Raw genomic sequence first — 16,346 nt, forward strand, 5'->3', positions numbered from 1 at the left:
AAATTGGAAAATGTTCTGAAAGCCAGATGGAGTGAGGCAGGAGGGGTCTGAATAGAAGGACAAAGACTTTAAAACTTTTTTCAGGCACTCAAACATTCCTTCCAGGTGAAGTAGTGATTTATTTGTACATTTTCCAGTTTACTGTCCATGGTTTCCTCAGTGTGGTGTGGTGTGGTGTGGTGTGTGGGGAGAGGGGTTAGAGAAAAAGACTTTATATCCTCATCTTGAAAAGGTTCTGACCCTGTCTTTGATATGGATGGTCCCAGATATGCTCTGATTTGGTGCTCAAAATGTGGTCTACTTTAGATCAAGTGAAATCAAATGTAGTTCAGGTCATCAGGTGACTACTTTGCAGAATACAAATAATTCAGTTTCAAACCCTGAGTTGCCAGCAGCCTGTTACTTTAATTCTCCATCCCACTCTCACCGTTTTATATTTGGTTTTCTGCACAGTTCCACTAAAGCTCAACATAATGCTGAGGAATAGCACATCACGTTCCAATCAAGCACATTATAGCCTTCTGGACTCAACAATGAATTCAATAATTTTGGATAATCAGTCATTACCTCTGCTAACTCACATTCTCAACATTCAGGTTTTTTCTCCCCTCTTTTGATACTTCAGATTTAATTTACCTATTCCTATTGACACCTACTCCAGACACACTTCCACCACCCTCTTTCATTGACAACATTAGTACTGGTGTCATTCAGATTCTTCTGATTCCCTCCCTCTCGCAGACTTCTCTTGTACCTTCTGCATTTCCACACCTTAAAACTTACTTCATTTCTAACTTTTCTCAGTTCTGAAGAAAGGGCCTGACTTGAATTATAAACTGTGTTCTTCTCCCTTCATTGATTTGAGCCGATCGGCTGGGTATTTTCAGCTTTTATTTCAAAATTCTAGTATCTGTAGCAAATTTGCCTGTGAATGTGTTGAAAAGTCAGACTGACCAAAAAGGAGGGCATTTAGAAAAGTTACATCTGGAGCATGCATGAAAGTTTGAGCAGCACCTAAGGTATGATGGGGGCAGAGATGGGTGATATCATGGGGGTGGGTAGTCCTATGAGAACTGGAGAGACAAGTAACACACAGAAATTGCAAACTGCTGGGTTGTGCTTTAGCAGATATCCTGATAGGGAGGTGAGATCAGAGAAAAGGGTATGATAGATTTCATAGGTATAATCAGGTACATTATCTGCATTGGCTAAATAAGAGCCCTTTTCTTGTCAATATAAATTACAAGGAATTCTGGTTGATCCACACCTTAATGTTGGATGAGCAGTCTGATAGCAAAGCAAGAAACTTGGAATCAAAGCAAGAAAAAGGTCATGTGAAGGGCAAGAGCGAGATATCCATGTCATACTCATTAACCTCATTGAAGGGCAACCACTGAAGAAGGTGAAGAGGGCTTCAGAATGAAACCTTGGGGTACATTGAAGCTGACCACATGGCCACTTGAAGAGAAATTATTTTAGGAATGCACTCACTGTATAACTGAGGAAGAAGGAAACAGAGCCTACTACTGATATTTGAAGATGGGGGAAAATGGGAGGAGGATGAAGTGGAGCAGAATTAAAGTGGAGGATCAAATGGACCTGCTAAGCCAAATGGCCAAATTCTGTACCACATGTCCTCTGTAAATTATTGGGTCAAATCGAAGTGGAATGGAAGTAGATCAGACGGGTTTATCAGAAGAGTATAATTTACTTTTTTGTAATTTATTCCTGCTTTGCAATCTGTAGATCGCTGGCAAGGCCAGCATTTATTACTGAGTTTTAAACACCAATGAGAAAGAGGTGGGGAACCACTTCTTTAAGGACTGGAGTTCTTCTGGTGAAGATGCTCCCACAATGCTTTTGGTGAGTTATAGAGTCATACAGCACAGAAACAGGCCCTTCAGCCCAACTTGTTCTTGACAACCAAGGTGTCTACCTAACCTTGTCCCATTTGCCTACATTTGGTCCACATCCTTATAAATCTTTCCTATCCATGTTCCTGTCCAAATATCTTTTAAACTTTGTAGTTGTAACCCCCTCTATCCCTTCCTCTGACAGCTCATTCCAGATACCCACCACCTTCTGTGTAAAAAGCTTGTCCCTCAGATCCCTTTAAATCTTTCGTCTCTCACCTTAAACCTATGCCCTCTAGTTTTAGACACCCTCATCCTGGGAAAAAGACTGTGACCATCTATCCTATCTATGCCCTTCAGATTATAGAAACCTCTCTAAGGTCACCCCTCAACCTCCTACACTCCAGGGAAAACAGTCCCAGCCTATCCAGTCTCTCCTTATAACTCAAGCCCTCCGGTCCCAGCAACATCCTTGTGAACCTTTTCTGCATCCTCTCTAGCTTAATGACATCCTTCCAATAGTATGGCAACCAGAACTGCACACAATACTCCAAGTGTGGTCTCAAAACGTTTTGTACAGCTGTAACATGACATCTGAACTCCTGTACTCAGTGCCCCAACCGATGAAGGCAATCATGCCATATGCCTTCTTCACCAACCTGTCTACCTGTGTCGCCATTTTCAGGGACTTGTATCACTAGGTCGCACTGTTGAACACTCCCCAGGGCCCTGCCATTCACTGTGTATGTCTTGCCCTCATTTAACTTCTCAAAATGCATGACTTTGCAAGTCTGAGTTAACCTGCCATTCCCTTGCCCACTTTCCCAGTTGATCGAGATCCTGTTGTAAACTTAAATAAGCTTTTTCACTGTCCACTGTACCACCAATTTTGGTGTCATCTGCATACTTACTAATCATGCCATCTACATTCTCTTCCAAATCATTAATATATATGACAAACAGTAGGGACCGAGCACCAATCCCTGCAGCACACCACTGGTCACTGGCCTCCAATCTGAAAAACAATCCTGCACTATCACACTCTGACTCCTACCACCAAGCCAACTTTGTATCTAATTGACTGGATCCCATGTGATCTAGCCTTCCAGGCCAGTGTACCAAGCAGGACCTTGTCAAAGTCCTTGCTAAAGTGAGGGAGGGAGTTCCAGGATTCAGACTCAATGAGAATGAAGGCATGCTGATGTTCAAGTCAGAATAACGTGACTTGGAGGGGAAAATGCAAATGATGGTGTTTGCTTGCATCTTCTGCCATTGACCTTCTTGGGGGCAGAGCTCACAAATTTGGCAAGTGCTGTCTGAGTAGCTGACTGCTGAGACAAATAACCAAAGTGCATTTTGTACCAATATACACCACAACCACTGTGCAATGGTAGTACAGGGAATGAATGTTTAGGGTAGTGGTCAGGGTGGCAAACAAGTGGGCTGTTTTTATCTTGGAACTGGAATTGGTCACTTGTACGAGGTACAGTGAGAAACTTGTCTTGTATACCATTCATACAGATCAATTCATCACACAGTGCATTGAGGTAGTACAAGGTAAACCAATAACAGAATGCAGAGTAAAGTGTCACAGCTACAGAAAAAGTGCGATGCAAGTAGACAATAAGGTACAAGGTCATAACGAGGTAGATTGTGAGGTCAAGAGTCTATCTTATCATACTAGGGAACCATTGAGCAGTCTTATAACAGCGGGATAGAAGCTGTCCTTGAGCCAGGTGGTACGTGTTTTCAGGCTTTTGTATCTTCTGCCCGATGGGAGAGGGGAGAATAGAGAATGTCCGGGGTGGGTGGGGTCTTTGATTATGCTGGCTGCTTTACAGAGGCATCGAAAAGTATAGACAGAGTCCATGGAGGGGAGGCTGGATTCCATGATGTGCTGGGCTGTCTCCACAACTCTCTGCAATTTCTTGCAGTCCTGGGCAGAGCAGCTGCCATACCAAGCCATGATGCATCCAGATAGGATGCCTCCTATGGTGCATCGATAAAAGTTGGTGAGTGTCAAAGGGAACATGCCAAATTTCTTTAGCCTCCTGAGGAAGTAGAGGCACAGGTGAGCTTTCTTGGCTGTGGTTTCTACGTGATATGTTCTTGCATGGTCTGCAGCTTCCTGAGTCTTGGTGGAGTTGCAGGCAAGTGGTAAGTATTCCCTCACACTTGTGCCTTGAATATGGTGGAAAGGCTTTGAGTGCTAGAAGCTGAGTCACTTGCTGCAGAAAGCCCAGCCTTTGACTAACTCTTGCAGTCCTGTTATTTATGTGTCTGGTCCATTCGAATTTCTGGTCAATAATGAACAACAGGGACATTGATGCCATTGAGTGTCATGGACTAGAGGTTATACTTTCTCAATTTGGAGATGGTCACTGCCTGGCACTGTTACTTGTCACTTATCAGTCAATGCCTGAATGTTGTCTAGGTCTTACTGCATGCAGACATGGACTGTTTAATTTGCTGAGTAGCAAATGGAATTGAATGTTGTGTGATCATCGCCAATGATCCCACCTTCTGCTGAAGGAAGGTCATTGTTGAGGCAGCTGAAGATGGTTGGGTCTGCTCTGAGAAACTCCTGGGGTGGTGTCCTAGGCTCGGGATCATTGATATTGAACAATCACAACCATCTTCCTTTGTGTGATGTATGACTTCAGTGAAATGTTTTTTCCTTGATACCTATTGACTTCAGTCTTACCAGGGGCTCCTTGATGCACACTGCATTAAAGGTGCAATGATTAAGAAAGGAGTAGGAGGTGGGGAGGGGGAGAAAACAACTGATGTTGAGGAAAATAATACCTAGCTAATCATCCAGATTTTGTTCATTTATAAAGTGTATTTCCATTCATATTCAACTTCTTCTAAAAACTATTATTCTCAGTATAATTTCATTTCCAAAGAATTATATCTCACATCATCCTTCTTGAATTATATGTGAACCAGTTCATGACTGCATTGATCCATCAGTCAGCTGAAAATGTTATGGCTTCAAGTACACTGCTATGTTGATCCACACAAAAAAAGCTTCCCCAGGAATCTCTTAGTTTGTCCTTTCACACACATTGCAGTGCTGTTCTATAAAAAATGGATGTGTTAGGAACAAATATTCGAACACTAGAGTTGGTTAAATAGAATAAATCTATTCTGAGACACATTGAAGTAGCTCCACAATGCAAAAACAGAAGCTCATATCTGCAGAATTTTATATTTAATTTTTTGACTTATGAGTATGCATCTATTGCATATGCATGTTGAATGTTCCTAAGTCAAGTAATTCAGTAACTATCCAAAGTCGTTGAAAGCCAACTTTCTATTTTGGATGCAATGATTTGTCGACTTTGCTGGGTTAAGCAAGGGATGGTCTTTGTTTAAGAAAGATTAGTCCTTTATATCTGTTCCTCCTTCCCTAGAAAGGTCACATCTGCGTAAAAACTATTTTTGGATTGCATTGTATTCTCTAGTGGAGGGTCTTTAACGTGATGGAGAAATCAGGTGCAGCTTTTACCTGTGTAACAAAAGGAAATAAACTGGAAGAATTGAGGATAAAAATTATATTAATTTTAAAAAACATGAGAGTGAAAATAAAGAGGAAGGTGGGTAAGAAAGTCTCATTGCATTATAGCGATAGGTCCTAACATAATTTTAAAAACAGATCACTTCAAATCAGCTTTCTGTTCATTGGCTGCATAATTGTGTACATCTTTCCAAGAAGATCTGGAACAGAACCAGAACTGTTCAGGATTATCCACACTCACAGCCAGCAAAAATATAGCATTGCTTGTTTGAAGTCTGATTACATATAAATGAAAGGTTTTACAAACAATCTGGAATGGCTGTGAGCACAAACAATCTGGAATGATGGCAGCATGATGGTCCTCCTGTTGAGCATTTGGATGAAGTGCGAGTATTATTGCAATGACGGCAGCATGAAACCCCCACCGAGTGTTTGGAATGAATTGTGAATGGCTTTTATGTCTCTCTTTGCCTTTTCTTTCAAACAGATGGTGATACAGGGAACCCCAGCTACTCAAAACCTTGTAAATTAACATGAATAGAGTGGAATAAAATTAAATAAAACGGAATCCGACACATTCTGCATTTACTTGTACCAAAATAAAATACTGTGCACCCTGAAAATCTGAAGTAAAACCTTGGAAATATTCAGGAAGTTAGACTGCATCAGTAATATTTCATCAGAACTACATAGTTTTGTATTCCACTGCAGATTTGAATTGTCTTAAATTCACTCCTTCACCCATTCTGAAAGAGAATTTCTCCAAAATGCAATTTATGTTTTACCAACAGACCTCATCTGAAATGGCATATAATGAAATAACACTTAAAAATTTCAATTCCAGGGGTGATCAACCACATAGAATCTCAGGCCATCAAGACAAGCTTCATAATCTCCAGGACTTCAATATGTCGCCATGATTCAACAATAACAATGACCACAATATAAGATGATAGTGCAGATTTTGAAAATCTGAAAATAAACCCAAGATATAAAAGAAACAGCTGTTCTAATAAAAGATGATCAGTCTGATACATTAACTCTGTTTCTCTATCCAGAGATATTGCCTGACTTTGAGTGTTTCAGCACTTTCTGATTTAATTACTCTGCCAAAGAGATAAAATAATGGTGAACTAGAGGAAGCAATATTAGAAGTGGATAAAAGGTTGATCAGAGAAACATGTTTCAGAAAGCATCTTAACAGCAGGAAAGGAAGATAATTTCATGGTGTAGAACCTGGGCAGCTGCTTGTCAGGCTGCCAGTTACTGTATACAATGATAGAAGGAGGAATGCCCAAGAAGACAAGATCCTGGGAGATGGAAACTGGGAAGGTCAATAACTGGATTTAAACATGAGGATACGCATCTTACATCTTGAGTGTTGGGGGACTGGTAGCCAGCATCAGTTTCTAGGTCATTATGAGTCAGGAAAGACTTGCTGAAAGCTAGTTCAGGACAGAACATGAGCAGCTGAGCTTGGAAAAATAGAAAGTGAAAGTTGGAGTGCGAGCCAAGGGAGCATGTGTTTAGCTCTGACCATGGATGAAGATTTCAGTGGAAGATAACTGAAGTGGGAATGAGATAAGTGATATAACACAGATGGAAATAAGAGGCCTTTCTGACAAGAGAAAACATGGGTTCAGGAGCCCTGCTCAGAGTCAAATGGGGCACCAAGATTGCAATCATTCTGGTATGAGGGGGCTGAAGAAGATGGCTTTGGTTTTTCCAAATGTTTAAATAGAGAAACTGCAGGATTGCACGTCAGATAAGCAGCCAGGATAGAATAGGCACTGATGCAGTTGGGGCTGTCGGGGAGGCAGAGTTCACTGTCTTTGTCATACTTTGTGGAAGTCGTGAAAATAAACTGAAAACAAAAACTGTTTCATAACATGTAGTGTTTCACTGAATCTGAACTCTGGGTGCTTTACTTATATTTTAAAAGGGTCACCTGATTAAATTTTACAGGTCAACTCAATCTTGCACATTCCAGACAAGCTGCCTTTTTAAAAGGGTAACAGTAACTACCATTGAATCAATTCAGGAATATAATGTGGGCTTCGAAACCTTGAAACAAACAAGACTTTTCTACAAAATGCTTAGTAAGAAATCTTCAGTCATATTTCAGGAATATCAGTGAACAGTTGGCCTGTGAAGAAAAAAACTGGTGTAATTGCTTAAAGCATGTGCCCTAATATACTCTAAGAATCATAATATTAGTAGAAACAGAAATCAACTGATTTCACATGGTAGATGACATTAAAAATAAAGATTCCACACATAGACTTTGTAAACAGCAAAAAAAAATTGTTCAGTAAACCATATCCGTTGCATCCCCTAAACCAATGGTTTAATAGACCTCCCTGGCTATTAGCTGCACTTGAATTCTTCTCCACGATACTGAAGGCAGGCGCACTCTTATCCAAAAATCTAGGCACTCGCAGTTGAGACACTGGCCCAGAGATAGAAGAATGTGCTACATATACCATGTAGATTTTTGGCAACAACATGAGAAATTGTAGAGCTTTTAGTAGCTAAACTATTATGAGCTCCCAGCTACTGCCAAGTGTACATACTGTGTTAGGACAGAAGTCATGTCCCCAAAATACTGCAACATCTGGCACTAAATATCACAAAGGAATTCTGACCTTTAAGAAAGACATGTGTTAAAGTACATCTAACTTCTGGTGTTAATGGCAATGCAATCTCTTCCCATTCCCCCCTCACTTGCTCCAGCATCCCTAGAGATACATCTTTGCATCCCTCCTGATTTTCATTTGCTTGCTTTCAGTTGGTGACTTTAACCAAAACACAAAGTCTGACCGCACATGCACACCGACTACACCCAGCTCCACTTCACCTCTCGATTCTTCCACGGTCTCTAAACTATCAGGGTTTGTGGCTCGTCGGTAGTGGATGTTTGTCTGACATTCAGTATAGATAAGGAGAAATATGCGCCAACTAAATACAGGAAAGATCGAAGCCCTTGTCTTCTGCCACAAACTCCACTCCCTAGCCCCTGTCGAAATCCTTCTCACTGGCAACTGTCTGAAACTGCACCAGATTGTTCACAACCTTTGTGTCACATTTGACCCAGAGTTTCTAATCAGGTATCCATGCCATTACCAGACCATCTGTTTCCACCTCCACAACATCATCTTATTCATCAGGCACCGAAACCCTCAGCCATGTCTTTATTATCTCAAGACTTGACTATTCCCACACACTCCTGGCTGACTTTCTACATACTAACCACCATAAATTCAAAGCTGTCTCAGATTCTTCTTGCCACATCTTAACTCGTACCAAGTACCATTCATCTATCACCCATGCCTGCCTACTCCTTTATGCTGGCTCCCTGTCAATTAAAGACTTGCATTATTTTTTAAATTACATATTTGTTTTCAAACTTCTTTATGGTCTTGCCCTTCTCTATCTGTTATTTACTCAAGCCTTCAAATCTTAGATCTGATTTTACGTTGCAAATTCTGGCTTTGAATACCCCACTTTTAACATCGAGAGCTCATCCGTCAACGCTCTAAGATGGAAAATTTCCTCCCCTAACCTCATCACATTTTCAAGTTTCTTCTCTCCTTCAGGGTTCTTTAGTTCTACTCTGCAGATTGAACAGGGAAGTAAAAGCCTTCAAGATCCAAGGGCAAGTGGCAAGGAGGATTAAAGATTGGCTCAGTGGCAAAAAGCTTAATGGTCAATGGGAGAATCAGTGACTTGCAGGGGTGTGTGCAATAGGGCTCCACAGGGATCAGTACTAAATCTCGGGCTTTTAAAATATGTAGCAATGACCTTGGCAGAATGCAGGGGCCATGATTAGGAAGTTTGCCAATGATATCAAAATTGGCAGTGTGGTTGACTGGAAGTTCTGGGCTGCAAGAAAATATCAGTGAACTGAGTAGGTGAGCATAAAAGTGGTAAAGAAAATTCAATACGGAGAAATGTGGGGTAATGCATTATGGGGGCTCAACAGCTCCATCTTGGACACAATGGGCTGAATGGCCACCTTCTGTTCCATAAGTTGCAATGGTTCTCTGAAAGTCATAGTGTAACAACAAATTGCCACTGAAGTCATGATCTAACTAGCTGTCCAATTAGGAAGCTCTAATCCCCAGGGTCTATATCTGAAAATGTATTCTCCCCCAAGAACTAGGACAAAGTGAAAAAGTAACAGCTTCTCTTTCAGGTGTTTCCTGAAGGAGTTTCTTGCACAATGAACAAAGAAAACAATTCCAATGCTAACACTGTATTTGTCCTTCCACTTCCCATAAACTCTCCAACAGGGAGTCCAAACAGAGTTCTCTCTAAGCACCCAAAAACTAATCCTCTCTCCACAGACAGGGACACTGACCAAAAATATATTTGCTAAATTGGTGCAATGTTTGTCCACCAATTAACCCTACAAAATTATCAGTGCTTGCAAACAAAAAAAATCAGCTGGCTTCAAATAAACTAATATGATTGCTCATATTTTCAGCTGCCAAATCTGGACTGGACCCACTTCCACCAATCTTTGGCAACAATGGCCTAAAGGAAAACAGAATCTTCCTGTCACTTGGTCAGCAATTGTCACTGATCACAAGGTCAATTCACTCTGAGGAAACAGCAGGTCCCTGGTGAGGCTATAAACTAGATGAGACTGCTTCAGCCTCTGCACCTGGAGAGACTCTTTGTTCATTATCCTCACTTAATTCCAAAAGATCCAAGTAAATACCATTTAAATCCACAGGGCTTTGAGTGGTTTAAAAAAATCACAAACCTGGCAAAAAATCTTTCATCTTGATGAACTGCTCTTGTAAGTAATGGGCAACAATTGAGGATTGCATCATAAAATGTAAATACCAAAAAAAGTTAGTTCAAGAATTGCCCAGCTTCATATGCTTCTTCCAGACAGTCCCAGTTCATTGTAAATTTTTCTAATGTCCAAACAGCATAGATCTCACAAACATGCACAGATACACATTCCCTCAGAACTATTTTCACTGAAACAGGATTTGAACACATAAACTATTCCACAGCATGGGATCTCTGCAGCTGAAAGCACTTGCACTCATGCTGAAGCACAGGGCAGAAGATGCACGAGGAAGATCCACGAGAGGCCACAAGAAGAGGAAAAAGAGGGGGTTGCAGCACTGGAGGTGAATTCGGCAAGTAGCGTTAAAATCTGGGATTTTTTTATTATGCGAGGCCATGTAAAGAAAGACTTCAGTTTATGTAGCAGCTTTCACAACCTCAAGTGATGCCCAAGTCAAATCACATGGAGTGAACACAGCTGCCAATGACTCCCACAGGCAGCAATGCGTTAACTGACCAGAGAATCTATTTTTTTTAGTAACATTGACTGACGGGTAAATATCGGCCAAGATTCCTGGGATAACTCCCTCACTTTTTAAAAATAGCGTTGGATTTTTTTGTACACCCGAGACAGCAGACAGTACTTCGCTTTGATATCTCATGTGAACAACAGCACCCTCAACAATGCATGCTCCATCAGTACTACATTAGAGTGTGCAGTTTCAGTTTAGATTATGGTGCTCAATCTTGAGGAGGGAGCATTCAATCCACAACCAACTGATTCAGTGATGAGCATGCTATGGAGGGATCCACTGCTGACCATTTCCAAGGGTGCTTGAGGGAGGTAGATATGACAATGCAGGGGAAGGTCAGGACACCATTGGAGATACTGATATGTCTGAAGGGACAAGACTGGAATCAAGGGATGTTCCATTAGGCTGGACAAAGAAAGATGGACAGTCCCATCCAAGCGGGCAAAGAATGTCCAATGACAATGCTGATAGCTAAAGAACTGATGAAGGGAAGGTGATACATAGTCATCAAAAACATTCTCATTTTTAAGAGCTTTGAACTTTCAACATGCAGGTTTCATCTGCTGAAGAAGCATGTGGATTGGTTCAACAAAGGGTACAGCACAGATCATCCAACACAACAGTTTATAGTGGCACAGTCTGAAAGGTGGACCAAGTTTGAAATGAATCATTGCTGCTTCCATGGTTGAGAAGGTGAGCCAATGAGCCTATCTGGTTGAAATTCTTTGCAAATCCACTGCACACTACAGGAACTGGAGCAGGGGATAAAGATAAATGTTTCATCAAATGGTTAATTCCAGAGCAAGTGGGAAAGGGACAACCAATCCAAAAGGAGGACAATCCTGGGCAAAACTCTTAACTGCCGTGCCAACAAGCTCCTTCAAGTCTTGCTATCCTGTAACTGAGTCACTGGGAATGTGGTAATCCTAGTTCTAGAACTCAAAACCTTTGGTGTTCATGACATTGAAGACATTCTTGTCCAATCAATAAGTAGGACACAAGAACAACATAATCTCACCTGGACTGTTGTTGATGAACCTGTAGGTCATATGGGCCAGTGGAATAATGGCAAACATACAGTTATCTCCATTAGTCTCAACGAAGTCATGTCTGGTTATCGCAGTTGGATCAATGTGATGTTCTCGGAAAGGCCTAATAAATGCCTGCACACAAAAAAATGCAAGAAATGTTTGACTTTCACTAAACATTTTGTATTAAAAATGCATTTAAACAAAGATTAAAATGTACGTTCAAAATATGTCAAGATTACTCATTCCAGGGATGGACTGCTTACAAGAAAGGAAAGTTATGAGTCACAATAATTAATAATTTTTGACAGAGATGTTTGAATTTATAGTGCAAACCTAAAATATATGAAATATATTTTACAAATTACTTGTCTGGTGTCTCTGAGTGACAATAAATTCTGAGTGGATCAATCATCCAACACTGCATTACAACAACCATCTGTCGGTCCCTCTCCAAGTTGCATTGCACACCATCCTGACTTGAAAATATATCGCTGGTCCTTCAACACTGAGACTAAAGCCTTCCTCCCAAAAGCATTCTGTGAGTTCTTTCAGTAGAAAGACAGAGGTGGTTCAGGAAGAGAGCTCACTGCCAGTTATTCAAAGGCAATTAAGAATGGGTAATAAAGGTTGTCTGTGTCAGAAATTTCCTCATCCCATGAGTAAGTAGCTAGAAAAGTAAAGTATTTAACTAGGTAGGTAGTAGATAGGCAGGTACGGTAGGTAAATAGAAAGAAAAAATGCATTAGCAGAAACATTGCCAGCACTGACTCCTGAAGTAAAGTTTATGGATCTCAAGGGTTTGCCCTTGACTAATCTATGGTTACCCGATTATGCTTCTATTCATCTCCTTGAATACTGCTTATTCTCTCTTGGTGGTGATGCAGTGGTTATGTTGCTGGACTAATGATCCAGAGAACTAAACAAACCAGAGGCAAGTTCAAATCCCAACACAGCAACCACGGAATTTAAATTCAGTCAATTAAATAAGCTGGAGCTTAACAAAAAAAAACTAGTCTCAGGTACGGTGACCACGAAACTACTGGATTGTTGTGAAAACTCAGTGGGTTCACTTACCCAGTCTGGTCTTTTATTGACAACAAACCCACAGCAACATGGTTGATTTGTGACTCTTCGAAATGCCTACCAAGCCATTCATTTGTATCCTATCCATTATATTGAAGCAAGGGAAGGATTAATGTGGGCAGAACACCCTTCAACAACCTGGCACCAAGCACTGACATGGCAGAGTTGCTCCAACCCAGCTGACCTTGCAAAGTTCTCATCACGAGTATCAGCAGACTGGTGCCTAAATTGGGAAAGCTGTTCAACTGACTAGTCAAAGAGCAGCTTAACACAGTTGTACTCACACTTTCATACCTTACATGACAGACTCCATCATCATAATTTCTAGCTACGTACTGGGTGATAGAGTCAATTACAGATGGGAGGGGATGGGCATGGGCTTCTCAACATTGAACCAACAAGTCTTATGGCATCAGGTCAAACATCGATAACGAAACCTCCTGCTGACTACAACCTATCCTCCTCTCTCAGCTGATCAATTGATGCTCCTCCATGTTTAACAACACTGGGAAGAAGCACTGAAAGTAGCAAGGACACAGAATATACTCTGGGAGGAAGGTTCAACATCCAGCACCAAGAGTGGAGCTTCTGGACTGGGTCTGCAACACGTAGTGAGTGGATTAAGATGGGGAATAATCCTACTTGACATTGTCTTCACCAGTCTACCTGTGGCAAATGCATCTGTCATTGATAACACTGGAGAAATTACCACCAAACACAGCTTGTGGAGACAAAGTCCTGACTTCACACCGAGCACAACCTCCATCATGCTGTGTGGCACTACATTGCGTTAAATGGGATGGGCCAATTCAGAACAGATCCACTGACTGTCTATTTGGCACTATGGATCAACATCAGCAGCAGGAACGTACACCACCTCAATCAGTAGCCTCATGGCCCAGCATACCCCTCACTCTACCATTACAATCAAGTGAGGCGATCAACCCTTGTTCAATGACGACTGCAGAAGGGTGTGCCTGGAGCACCACCTGACAATGAGACATGTTACGAACCAGCAACAAAAGAAATACACCGAGTCATGTATCAGTGTTAAAACAACTACTTTATTAATAACTACTTATAACAATAAGAAAAATAAAAGTAAAAATGTTAGAGTGTTAGAAGTAAAAATGTTAAATCTTAAACATTAACCCCAAAACTAAACTCATAGTGTGTGTGTGGCAAATTCCCAAACTCCAAGTCCAGGAATAATTCTCAAAGTTCAGTTCAGCAAGCCGTAAGGTGAAACATGAGCAAAGGCTTCTTCAACAACCACCGTTGACTGAAGATAAGACATAGATGTAGAGAGAGAAAATAGAGATTACGAAATCCAAATGTTCCACGATGGAACCCATACGACACCTCAGTGTCTACTCAGCAGTGACCACTCCACTGCATCTTCCTCATCCCGAAAGGCACTCGAATCGTGGCCGTCCACACAAATACCTGCTTCCTTCTACAGGTCAACAACAAAGTGAACTCCACTGCTTTGTTCCGAAGTATCTGCCACCCCGAAAAGCATCCGAGATGTGGTCGTCCACACAAATACCTGTTTCCTTCTACAGGTTAACGACAAAGTGGACTCCACCGGATTACTCCAAAAATCCAAACGTGGATTGTAGTGACAGACACAGTTACTGTTTTTCATCCATCAATAGAGACTAGCAGGCTGCTGTCTCTCTCTTCCACTGACTCCGACTGACTGCCTCAAAAACATCATTACATCCATTAACTTCTGTTGTCGTCAGCACGCCCCACACACACACACACACACACAACGCTCTATCTTAAAGGGACATTCACCAATACTAACCTAGTTCATAACAGACATCACCTGGCCAACCCACAACATAGGAATACATGCTAAATAGCAAAACAGCATGCATCAGGCAGAATCAAGTGATCCCGCAACAAATGTACCAAATCAAAGCTCCGTGATCCTAACACATCTTATTCTGTATGGTGGTGGATAGATAAACAGTGAATGGAGAATCCCCACCCTCAGTGCTGGAGCTCAGCAACTGACTGCCTTAGCCAAGGTTAAAAAATTCATAACAACCTTCAACCAGAAGTAAATGGTCCATCTGGGCTTCCTCCTGAGATCCCCACCATTAGTCTTCTGCTAATTCACAGAACATAATATCAAGAAACAGCCTTGAGCACTGGATACAGTGAAGACTGTGGGACCAGACAGCATTCCAGTTGTAGTACTGAAGAGCTGAACTCCAGAACCAGCTGCACTGCTTGTCAAGCTGTTGCAACACCAGTATATTGTACAAAATTGCCCAGGCACATCCTATTCACTAAAAGCAGAACAAAAACAATCTGATTAATTAATGCCCAGTTGGTCTACTTTCAATCATCAGCAAAGTGATGGAAGGTGTAATTGACAGTGCTATTAAATTGCACTACCTCACCAATAACTTGCTCACCAAAAACCAGTTTTAGGTTCTTGCCAGGACTATTCTTCTCCAGCCTTCATCATATCCTTGGTCCAAACGTGGACCAAAGAGCTGACTTCCACAGGTGAGGTGAGAGTGACTTCCCGAGAAATCAAGGCAGCATTTGAATGGGTCATGAAATGCACATAAGGAGGAAAATACTCCAGTGACTGGAGTCACAGCTCATACAAAGGAAAATGGCTGTGATTGTCTGTGGCCAATCATCCCAGCTCAGGAATTCGTCAGGGCAGTGACCTAAGGCCAACCATCTTCAGGAACTTCATCAATGACTTTCCATCTTAAAGTTAAAAATGGAGATGTTTTCTCACTTCCTACAGTTCTATTTGTAACCTGTTAGTAAATGAAGCAGTCCATGCCTGTATGCACCAATATCTAAACAACATTCAGGCATGGGCTGATAAGTGACAAGTAACATTCATGCTGGACATGTGCCAGGCAATGATCCTCTCCAATAAGAGAGAATCTAAGCATCCACCCTTGACATTTGATGGCATTAGCATTGCCAAGTCCCCAGTCATCAATATCCTGGAGACCAGCATTGACTAGAGATTCAAATCAGCTAGCCACATAAACACTATTAGAACATGTCAGTGGCTGGGTATCCTGCAGCAAGTGATACAGCTTCTGACATTCACACCTTTCCATTTTCTGCAAGGCACGTCAGGAGCATGACGGAATATTCTCCACATGCCTGGTTGAGCACAGGACCAACAAAACTCAGGAACCCTGAGACCATTCAGGACAAAGCAGCCCACATGTTTGGCACTGTTGGATCCGGTTATTTTCAAATCTGCAGGTTCTTTCAGGAGTCCAAGAATGAGTTGAAAACAACTTGGTGCTTCACAAAGTTTTATTGGAAAAGTTTAAAACAAAGAAACAGTCACAGAGCACCTGGCACTAGCTTTACTATGAGGAGATGAGCTGAGTCAAAGGAACTAAAATGAGCTGGGGGAGGGGGAAGAGAGCTAGAGAGCAAGATAAGCAAGAGAGCAACAGAGTGATTAACAAAAAAACGATACCTTTTATACCTGAGATAAGAGGTACTCCTTAGCTAACAATAA

General features: G+C 41.5%; 1 protein-coding gene across 2 annotated transcripts in view; it reads right to left on the reverse strand.

The window, feature by feature from the left end:
* The window catches only part of si:ch211-212o1.2 (uncharacterized protein LOC492735 homolog), a 114,485-nt gene that overhangs the window by 26,851 nt on the left and 71,288 nt on the right, over nucleotides 1-16,346 (reverse strand). For both annotated transcript variants that reach the window (XM_052028772.1, XM_052028774.1), the window contains exon 4: nucleotides 11,728-11,872. In XM_052028772.1, coding sequence (XP_051884732.1) covers nucleotides 11,728-11,872 — 145 coding nt within the window. The remainder of the gene's footprint in view (nucleotides 1-11,727; nucleotides 11,873-16,346) is intronic.

The sequence above is a fragment of the Pristis pectinata genome, chromosome 13 (assembly GCF_009764475.1).
Source record: "Pristis pectinata isolate sPriPec2 chromosome 13, sPriPec2.1.pri, whole genome shotgun sequence".
In the NCBI taxonomy this organism is placed as follows: domain Eukaryota; kingdom Metazoa; phylum Chordata; class Chondrichthyes; order Rhinopristiformes; family Pristidae; genus Pristis; species Pristis pectinata.